The sequence below is a fragment of the Dermacentor variabilis genome, unplaced genomic scaffold (assembly GCF_050947875.1).
Source record: "Dermacentor variabilis isolate Ectoservices unplaced genomic scaffold, ASM5094787v1 scaffold_12, whole genome shotgun sequence".
Taxonomy (NCBI): domain Eukaryota; kingdom Metazoa; phylum Arthropoda; class Arachnida; order Ixodida; family Ixodidae; genus Dermacentor; species Dermacentor variabilis.
Window position 1 is genome coordinate 2,499,228 of NW_027460280.1, and position 11,118 is coordinate 2,510,345.

At 47.9% G+C, this 11,118-nt stretch overlaps 1 protein-coding gene across 1 annotated transcript in view; it reads right to left on the minus strand.

Moving 5' to 3' along the window:
- The window catches only part of LOC142566295 (uncharacterized), a 76,704-nt gene extending 65,929 nt beyond the window's left edge, over window positions 1–10,775 (minus strand). The window contains exons 1-2 of the mRNA XM_075677193.1: window positions 10,720–10,775; window positions 10,011–10,648 (exon numbers count right to left, since the gene is read on the minus strand). Of these exons, the coding sequence (XP_075533308.1) occupies window positions 10,011–10,590 (580 nt within the window). The 5' untranslated portion in view covers window positions 10,591–10,648; window positions 10,720–10,775. The remainder of the gene's footprint in view (window positions 1–10,010; window positions 10,649–10,719) is intronic.
- Between the last annotated feature and the right edge of the window lie 343 nt (window positions 10,776–11,118).

Consider the following 11,118-nt stretch of genomic DNA (forward strand, 5'->3'; position numbering starts at 1 on the left):
ACGGCGGTGCGTGTGAAGGCCTGTTTGAATACAACTGACATGTGGACCGATCACTTATGAGTGCTTTGCATGGACGTTGTTTTAGGGACATGGTTCTTATTGCGTAGGTGACTCCGAGATATGTGCGCTGATAAGCCAGTGGGCACTGATCCGACTCAGCATAGAGACTTTGGACAGGGCTCGTACGAAAGGCATCAAGTGCTAGGCGGATACCTAAGTGATAGATAGGATCGAGTAGCTTAAGTGCTGTCTTTGAAGCCGACTGATAAACAATACATCCATAGTCTATGCGTGACAACACAAGGCTTTTAAAAAGAGATAGGAGACAGTGCCTATCTGTTCCCCACGACTGATGAGATAAAATCTTTAAAAGGTTCATTGTTTTAACACATTTCAGTTTCAACTCTTTTAAATGCTGCATGAAGGTTAGCTTAGTATCGAAGATTACACCCAAAAATTTTTCTTCCTATTTACCAGGCTTCTCCCATTCATCGTAATGCAAGAGTCAGTTTATACCCCTCTTCGTCGGGAAAACACCACACAGGTAGTATTTTCTGCACTGAATTTAAACCCGTTTTCCTCTGCCCATCTGGTGAGTCGATTAACAGTTAAATGATTTAGCGTTCACATAAGCCTGCTTCAACACTGCTGCGGGTCGGCCCGGTGTTGCGCTACCTTCGCATTGCTTAACGCCTGCTTCAACTCCGGCGGGGGTATGCCCGGTGTTGCACTATCTTCGGGATTGGCCCAGGTATGCGTAGTGCTTAACGCCTGCTTCACCTCCACCGCGGGTCGGCCCGGCATCGTACTACCATCGGGATCGGTCCACGCATGGGGGTGCTTAACCCTGCTTCACCTCCGGCGGGGGTCGGCCCGGTGTTGCACTATCTTCGGTATCGCCCACGTATGGAGAGTGCTTAACGCCTGCTTCACCACCGCCGCGGGTCCGCCTGGCATCGTACTACCGTCGGGATCGGCCCACGCATGGGGGGGGGGTGCTTAACGCCTGCTTCACCTCCGGCCACCGACACCACCGACACCACTACCGACAAGCCTTTGGTTGTGCCGTACCTGCACAAGACTTCGCACAGTCTCAAGAAGGTAGCCAACAGGCATGAGGTTTCCGTTGTTTTTTTGGCACTCATCAAGCTGGCACAGTTATGCCCACGCATCTGCAACTCTAAAGAAAGAGGTTGTCAGCTAAAACATGAGAAGCCGTTCATCAAGTGCTCCACAGGAGTGCTCAACGCCATTCTCTTGAAGTGTGGAAAGGCTTATGTCGGCCAAACCGGCAGCTGCATTAAGGAACGCTTGGGCGAACATGCCCGAAATTTAAGTAACTTAAAGGACAAGTGCGCACATTTGGTCGCGCACGTAATTGAATGCACAGGATGCGAGGCTCGATTGGGAGAGACGAAGATTCTCGGCAAGAGTGTCGACGCGACGGCGCGCGTCAGTTTGGAAGCGTTCCACATACACAAATATGGCAGCAAGTGCGTAAGCACCCCTTCTGTATCGCTTTTTGCTGCAGACCTTCATTTTTTGGAAGCGACTGCTTACTGATTTCATTGTATGTTAGTATCCCTCGCCTTTTGCTAGTGTTTTTCTAGTTTTTTCTCGTTTTCTTGTTTTTTCTGCGCCTGATTCCGTTCACTGCTGGCACGTTCGTTCACCGATGCGCAATGTCATTTTACCCGATTGTATCACTCCCTTCCCCCTTCACTTCTGCATTTCCCCTTATATAAGGTATCCGTCTTCCGTCAATAAAATTTAGTTGACAGTCAGCGATTGTGTCCCGTCCTTCATACTTTGTGGTTGCATGTGTTTGCGCTGTAACAATTTTTATGTCAAGCATGCACCAACTCGCCCAGAAAGAAGTTTTAAAGAAATTTTAATGAAACTCTCCTTTGCGTTGCGTAGCTCTCAAGAAGCATGCCGGGAAGAGTATCGCCGATGCGGTCTTTTTGTAGCGGTCGTGTCACACTTTGTTTGATCGCCTTAACCACGTTTAAGCACTCTCCGATTTCGTGGCGTGCGCTTACCAAGCGTGTCGTGTGTCTGAGTCGCTCGTGACGCGTGATACAGTTACCAAAAAGACTCCTAAAGGTGCGCGAGCCGCAGAAAAGAAGCACTGCCGCCGTGGAGCAGCGACATGTCAGGCGCGGCACTTGCCGCTTGCAAGGAGCCGCATTGCCGTGGATGGACAACGGAGTTCTTCACTTACGTGACAGCATCGCTTACGTTGTGACTGCTGTAACGAATACTGAAGACAGCAATAAATGTGGCCCAGGTAAGCAATGCTTCTTGTTCAATCATTTATTTGCTGGTGTGTGTGTGTGTCGTACATTTCACTGTCAAATTCATGCTCATGCTTGCGCTACTGAGTTTTACTGAATTGCTCGCTTCATAAACACGTTTTTTTATCTCTACGAGTCACCGTGTCGGTTATTTTTAAAGCTCGAGTATATGTTGCATTTTTGTGCGTACGCACAGCATTAGAGCTTATGTACGGAACTGGTGTTTTGTGCTGATATGGCCATATGTTTACAAATGAATTGTGAACTATCCTTAATTAAAGAATAAGAATTGCAGTAATTCAGTTTTTAATCTCTTGATATGGCGTTTTTACTGTTAAACTGTCATATTCTTCCGGTGTTGTTTTTGTAACGAACAGGAGTACGAACTGACTTGGAAATTAAGTTGCCTGATTAGTTTGAATTGAATAATATTTATTTTAAATATTTAACCTTGAATTTTTATTGTTACCGAAATGTCCTTGATAGAACACACTTAAATTTTGCGTGTTTAATTATACGTTCTGTGGTAATATTCTATCTGTGTGTGGTTTATTTATGCCTCTTTCATTACATGTTGATTGCTGTTTGTAGTGCGACCTAAACAAGTAAATATAAGATTTTAAGATTACTAATCTGTTCATGTAGGCTCCACTGGAAATCGGAGAATTAACAACTGACATACTGGCCGACATGATTGTGCTCTCAACACGACTGAGATCGTCTTCCTTATGACAGTCTAAAACTCATATGTATTTCTGTTTACACATTGTACACAAACCTTCAACATTTATGTCTATTTGTGTCGTTCCTGGTGCTGCTGTAGCAATAAATGTGTGCTCCCACGCAGCGCTGTGCTGGGAGGTTTTTTTTTGTTATTGCTTCATGGCCGTGAACAAAAAAAAAAAGACAGTAACTTTGAGCTCCCAAACTGTCCTCGTACGAACGAACATAGCATCGCTATATGTGTCCTGTTAGTGTCACATAGTCTTCTGTGATCCTGATACATTATCGCAGTAAAACACAGCGAAAAGGTTCCGTCATGCTTAGACGATAGCCTGTTTAACAAGATCAGCGTGCCTAAAGTAGACTTTGAGAGTGAATACTTGTGGTGCCAGCAATAGAAATGTATGTAACAGCGTCACCAAACTCAGTAGCCTTGATTTTCTATTTGCAATGTGAGCATTTAATTTAAATACCTACAAATGTTAACTAGTGAGCTATACATTATTTAAGGCGATACTAGATTTCTGTGGTGGTGTGTGTGTTCATACAAGTGCCACAACTAAAGTGTGATGATCTTACTCTTTACATTGCTACACATTAGTCAGCACGTTTGGATTATTCGTCTGGTATATTTGCTAAGATTTTAGTATTAGCTCACATGCATGCAAGCATTGCTTGTACTACTTGCATGAACATGTATAGACGTGTGATTTCAACATCTGTTCTTAATTTTATTCTTGCTCAATTAAGCCCTAAAGGCTGCTTTTTTCTCTCCTTCCCGCTTTCACTATAATATTGACTTGGAAGCGCTGATCATGGCTCTCCGTTAGTCTTTTTTTTTTTTCAGGTGTTACCCATAATCAAACATAATTTTTCATTTTTGCATTTGCTATATTGCATTTCGAGTGTCTTTGGAATCATATTGTTAATGTACACTAGGATGTGCAACAATACCTGTGTGGTCTTCAAAGGTGATATTGTCAAGTGGTGGTGACGTTGAAGAACACAGTAGCAATACTGTGAACGACAAAACTAACTTTTATTGGGCGAACCTGTGCCCACAAAAACAGGCCACACTTATAGCACAACTATAGCGGCGAACACGGTCGGCGATCGTCGAAAATCTGATCAGCGGGTCAAGCGCATCGGCTTTTATAGATCAGTCGTCGAATGTTCCAGAGTAATTGCTGAGACCCGCATGCCTTCCACAATGTTATACGCCATTCGCGTCGCGCATACATGCAATCAGATTACACAAGGTTCGGTCAAAGACAGCGGATGCAAGCATCGATAACATTCCAGAAACTTCCGACAAATGCAAGCGCGTCCTGCGCTGTGTGATAATTATATAATGTGATAATATATAATATAATAAAAATTGTCCCATTCTTGTTATGCTTGTAACATCCTGGTGCAGTTCAAATTTTCCTGGTTTTCTTGTTTGCTAACCGCAGTGAAAACTTATACAGACGCTATAAGTTTGCACTGTATAAGACAGTATAAACATTTCACTGATGTCATGTATAGATCATAGTGTATTATGATGCAAATGTTAATACGTTTGAGAGATACTTATAGCTCGCATGCACAGAGAAAATGCTGCCTGCAGTGCTTACATGGACATGTATACAGCTTTAAAATCAAATTTTCTTTTTATTGTCATCTTTGTGGAGACGCAGGCTGAAAGGCTCGTTTTTGGCCTTGATGCCAATTTACATTTATATTAGCTTGGAAGCATGCATAGCCGTATGGCCCCGTCTTCTTTTTTAGGTTTCTCCATAGCCGAAATTTTGTACATTCTTTTTGAATTTGCTAAATTGCATTGGGAGCGTCCTTATTATACTGCTCTAAAGCTGCAAAGGATGTGTAAAGCTTTTCTTTTTTTTTTCTGTAGTGTCCAAGGTGGACCTAAACACAAGTGTCCAATTCATGCTTTAGTACCTGCAATCTCATATGCTTAACCTTTGCCTTGTGTTCTTGCTTCCTGACTGCAGTACAAACTTTTACACGGACAGTTAACACGGATATAATGGCGACATGCATGGCTAAAACACCGTGATATGATACAAGCGATTTCCTGTGATATTATGCAAGTGATACTATTCTTTTGAAGTTTCAAATCTAGTCACGTGCCAGCAAGGCCTGCTCTATTTGTGGTGTATCCTATGTTGTATTTTCATATAAAAATATTGCATTCTAAAGAACCCTATCCTAGTTGTGTCAGTTTATCCTCGAATTATTTATGCAAGCTAACTGCGCCTTCTCTTCAGGCCTCCATATTGTGTTTTGAACTGTACTGTTGCGGGTTTCATTTCGTCAGATATCCGAAAGAATACTAGTAGTAGCCCTTTCGTGGCTGAAATACAATTGTTTAAGTGATTCAAATGGAAGTAAGCTTTTGTTACCCCATTCCGATGAGCGGTTCTTTTGCTGCAGAGAACTTTACATGGGCCCCGCTCTTCGCGTGGTCCGCCGAGCCGAGTGCGGCCTAGCTGCGGCACCACCTCTTGGGTTTTGTACCCGAAAGGCCACATCCGTGCAGCCAGCTGTCGCCAAACAACAGAGGTGCGTCATCTCCTTCTTTCGCGCTTCTTTGCCTCTTCTTTCTTGTGCGCTGCTTTCCGCGCCCGGATTAAGCAGACTAAGCAGAGAAATGTGAGCCCTCGCGGAGGACGCCACTCGGCCAGTCCTTCTTGGACACTGTCTCTTCACGCGCTTCGAAATTGTTCACCCGTCCACCTCGTGTGGTCTCCACAGCAAAGGGTGTCCCTGTGTCTCTCAGCCTAAGAAAAAAAAATGCGTTTTGCTAGCAACTTAGAACTTCCACAAGCCGTAGCCTCTCCTCTTCGACTGCAAGGATATGCAGTGAAAAAATGCTCTCTACCCCTCAAAAAGCACAACAAAGGTGAGCGCGGCAGAACAGATCTTTACTTACGAATGGCGTAGTAAGTGACAGACGCATACTCTTTTTGGGTGCAGTTGGGTAGCTGTTAACCGATTATTAAAGGAAATTTTCGCTTTGAACAACGTCAAGCGTTCAGACCCTTGACCCGTGCTGTTGCTGTTTTTATCCTCTTGCGTATGCATTTACGTTTACTGCGTGGATTGTTCGACCCGCCGTGGTTGCTCAGTACCCGCCGTGGTTGCTCAGTGGCTATGGTGTTGGGCTGCTGAGCACGAGGTCGCGGGATCGAATCCCGGCCACGGCGGCCGCATTTCGATGGGGGCGAAATGCGAAAACACCCGTGTGCTTAGATTTAGGTGCACGTTAAAGAACCCCAGGTGGTCAAAATTTCCGGAGTCCTCCACTACGGCGTGCCTCATAATCAGAAAGTGGTTTTGGCACGTAAAACCCCAAATATTATTATTATTATTATTATTGGTTGCTCAGTGGCTATGGTGTTACGCTGCTGAGCATGAGGTCGCGGTATCGAATCCCGGCGACGGCGGCCGCATTTCGATGGGGGCGAAATGCGAAAACACCCGTGTACTTGGGTGCAAGTTAAAGAACCCTAGGTTGTCGAAATTCACGGAGTCTTCCACTACGGCGTGCTTCATAATCAGAAAGTGGTTTTGGCACGTAAAACCCCATAATTTAATTTTTTATTGTTCCAAAGGTATCATTCAGCATGCAAAAATTAAAAAAGATCAATCAGCTGAAATTTATTTTTTTTTATTTTCGCGTGCTAAATCATACCTTATAGGAGCAATCCACCGAGTAAACACAAATGCATGTGCAGGAGGAGAGCAACAGCAGCAGCGCGAGCCAACGGTCGGAAGACTTGACGTTGGCAAAGCGAAAATTTGTCTCATTTATTGCTTAGCAGCTGCACAATTGTAACCGAAAAGAACATGAATCTGTTACTTACAATATACTATTCAAAAGTAAAGAAATTTCTGTGGCTCCCGCGCTCACCTTTGTCGCGCCTTTTTATGGCGTAGGAGGCATTTTATGTCTCCATATTTTTGAGGTCGAACAGAAGATGTTGCGGTGCGCGTGAGGTCTAAGTTGCCTGCAAAACGCAATGTTTCTTTCTTTATTCTTAAGCTGAGAGGGTCACCCTTTACCCTGGAAAGAGCACGAGGTAGACACGTGTACTATTTCGAAGAAAGCCGAGCGGCGTCCTCCGCGAGGGCGCACATTTCGAAGCGCACGGTTGTCGGCTGCCTAATACGACCGCAGAAAGAGGTGCAAGCAGAAAGAAGCGCGAAAGAAGGAAGAGACGCACCTCTGTTGCTACGCGACAACTGCGTGTGCGGAGCGTGCGCAGAGCAACGGGCTTTTATGGAACATACCGCAGAAAGAAGCCCGAAAGAAAGAAGAGCCGCGTCCCCGTTGCTAGGCAACACCGGCTATACGGAGCATGCGCAGCACGCTGTCCATCTGGGACCTGCAAGCCGCTTTGTCTAAACATTTTAATCGTTCAACCAGTATACTGTATAGGAAAACTGTGTATTTAGGCAAAGGCGCTCAATACTGCATGCCTATACTAGAGGTTAAAGTGTTGTAACCTCTAGTTTAGGTGCACACCTACTTACCTTTAATACAAGTTAAATTTGTAAAGGTTGATGTTTAACTCATAAATTAAACGTGCACAAATCTGTGAGAATATACCCATTTAATAGACGTTACCGTGCTAAGAGTGTATGGATAAAATGACAATGGAGCGTGGTTTGCTCTCTGTGGAAGGGCGTATCAACGCTGCGGACTACGGCAGTTGTTGTGCCGAGCCGCCGAACTGCGACTCGGGCACGCTGTGAATAAACTCTGAGTGCTGAGCTGCACACCGCGTCCCTGTGATGCACGGTGTATCGCACAGAAAAGCAACAAAATACTTGGGCCACAAGAAAAAACACACTGTTGGATGCGTCGAGCAAATTTACCATAGCGGGCGCTTCATGTAACTTGACCAAGGACTTAAAGAAAAATAAAACAAAGTGGTTAATCGCAGCTGGGTGACACCAACGACATATGATTTGCCGTCATGTGGCGCTCCAGAAAACATTTTTTTTTTATATCACACTTAATTAGCTAACTCAGATCAATTATGCAGACTGTTTAATATTAGGGCCAAATTCACTTCTTTACCTCGCCGAGGGGGATCAGAAATGACGATTTTTTGTGGCAACGTCATGCCGCATGATTTTCACGAAACACAAAAGCGCGCGACTTGGCGCTGCCGTGCCGCCGCTCTGCCAGCCGCGCTTCGAGGAGCGAAGCGCGTTCGCAGTGCGTCTTCTACGGCGGCGCACAAGGCGTTCCCGGTCGGCGCGGTTCTTTCACTCGAAGCACGGCTCTGCAGCACGATAGCGCCGTCACGTGCTTCTATGTTTTCTTTAAACGCCAGTCACCACGCAGCATGTACGTTGGCACAAAAAATCCGATCGGTTGAATCCCCTCGCCACGAAACGCACTGGGCCCTAAAGTGAAGATTAAAGAAATTGCATAATTGATCTTAGTCAATTAAATAATTAAGCGGCGTATCAAAATTACTCTAAGCATCGCCACATGACAGCAAAGCATTTGCGTAGGTTTCAATCAACTGCAATTGATCACTCTTTTTCAATCCTTGGTTCAAATTACGTGAAACACCCCGTATGTAGCAGTTAAAAAAAAAGTTGACCAAGATAGGTCGGACGCACCTTTAGCCAAAGACTATTTCTTGTGGCAGAAGCACCGGTCTGTAGGGGACACCATCAACAAACTAATACATTGTAAGATACAAATAGCATACATATCCGTATTCAAGACGCTAAAATAAGCTGAGAGTTAATTGCGGCTTCATTTGTCAATATGTTGATTAATCATGTTGGAAATTTCTGTTGCGTTACATCGTTTGTCCTCACGCACCTAGAGGTCTGGCCTTTGGGAGCGCTTTTTCTCGAAACTTTCGCGACCGATATAAGCTTGTGTGCGCTCCGGGGCCCTGCATTGGATGGCTGTGATTTCCTTCCGGTAGCCTGGCTCTCTCGCACGAGAACGTCCCGCTCAGCGGATCCAAAGAACAACGAGGATGCTCCGTGTGGGAAACGGTGCGTCGGCCGAGCAGTGCCCTCGACGTGAAAGAGCGCGCAGGAAAGAAAGCCTCCATATGCATCCACAAGCCTCTTCCGAGTATGAGAACCACTCTCTGACATGCGCCATTTTCACTTCGCGGTTTTTATCTAGCAGTGGACGCAAGAATGTGACGGGAGCGGGGGGGTGCACAAAATGCTCCACATATATGGTCAAATAGCGCTGCATTTTTGCTTGGTTCTGTGTCAATCTGCCACTTTCACACTAAACTATGATAGTAAGAATTATTAATCGCGTTTTGCAAATGTCATTGCACTGCCTTCTTACTGCGCCCATCGATGTTGCAACAAATGAAACGCACAGTGTGCTGCTAATATGAAGATACCACTTACGATGTCCTTGACATCTTACTTTAGAATTTTAAACGAGTCCCGTAGTACCACCAACAGCATGTGTAACATGTGAACCTGCTTTGACTGCTACAAACCACCTGAAAGAGCTTTAGTAACATTTTATGAGAAATTACGAATTGAGCTTGGATCTACCCTTTCCCGGCGACAGAGAAGTCGAAAAGTTGCATGACATTGCAGGCAACTCAGGAGAACTAGTGTGGATTATCTGGCTGTCCTGGAGGAAGATAAATACAGTGTGGGTGATATGCGCAGAAACCCACGCGCATGCCGTGCACGTCCGTACGTATTCCAACATTGCGACACTGCCTCGAAACAGGACCGGCGCCAGCCTTGATGGGTGCCCACCAAAGGAGTGAATAAAGTCGTCTTTTCTAGAGCAAGCAAGCTGACATGAACTAAAGTGATATTACGCTCTCGTATCAAGTGCGGCCCGGGTGCTGTTCAACTCTCATCACAGGTTGGAGTATGCACTCTATAGAGGCAAGCGTGTTCGGACCGCCCTATGTGTGGAAGGCATTTCTATCGAGGCAAAACATGTCCCCACGGCGACGTTCTACTCACCGCGAGGGGGGCCTGCGTCGTCGTCGATGCTGGATCCACTCGAGTCCGGCGGCTCGTAGCGCGCGTGGGTGCGCATGTGGCGTGTGATCATGTCCCGGCGGCAGGCGGCGTACGGGCACAGGGGGCACTTGTAGGGCTTCTCGCCGGTGTGCGTGCGCTGGTGCGTGCTCAGGTGGTCGCTGCGGCTGAACACCTGGCCGCACACGCGGCACGTGTACGGCTTGAGGCCCGTGTGCAGCCGCATGTGGCGCGTGAGCATGTCGCTGCGCGCGAAGCAGCGGCCGCACACGTCGCAGCCGTAGGCGCGCCCGTCGCCCGGCGGCCGGCCGTGGCGCGAGGCCACGTGCTTGGCGAGCCGGTCGCGCTGCGCAAAGCCCTGGCCGCACGACGGGCACACGTGCGCCGGCAGCGACAGGTCGAGCGGCCCGTCGGGCCACTCGGCCGCGCACGAAGAGTCCGACGAGCTGGCGGGCGGCGAGAACACGTCGTCCCGGCGCTCGGCCAGTTTGTCGAGCACGGCGCTGAGGCGGCGCCGCTTGCGCGCCTCGCCGCTCGTCATGCTGCTGTCCGGCTCGGCCATGCGGCCTCCCGCCGCAGCCCAGGCAGCCGCCGCCCAGGCCGCCCGCCGGCCATCCGCGCTGCGAGAAGCCGCATTGAGCTGTCGGTGGGAGCTCGTGGCCGAGCACGAGCGCCCACCGAGGCACCTCACCTGACGCCCGTCGTGGTCGCTCGGAGGCTCGCGCGCCGCCACCACGCGCGCTTCGCGTCTGCGGCGGCGGTGGCGGCGGCGGCGGCGGCGGCGGCAGGCCCGCCCCCGCGCGGCGCCCCAGCCAATGGGTGCCAAGCACCTCCCCCGCCACCGCCCCCCGCCACAGGGATGTTGTCCTCAGCACGCCCAACTACCCCAAATGCACAGTCTGCGCCAAAACCGTCCTTAGAACAATCCTCGGGAGGAGATTATCGTAAGGGCTGCGCGTCAACAGTTCGCCAGAACGTCAGCAACATTGCAGGCCGTTTATACGAAGGCTGCCGCACACAAACTCGGTTACTCCACTGTGGCTGCCGTGAGATTGCAGCGCCAACACTAGCGCTGCACGCTCATATCCAG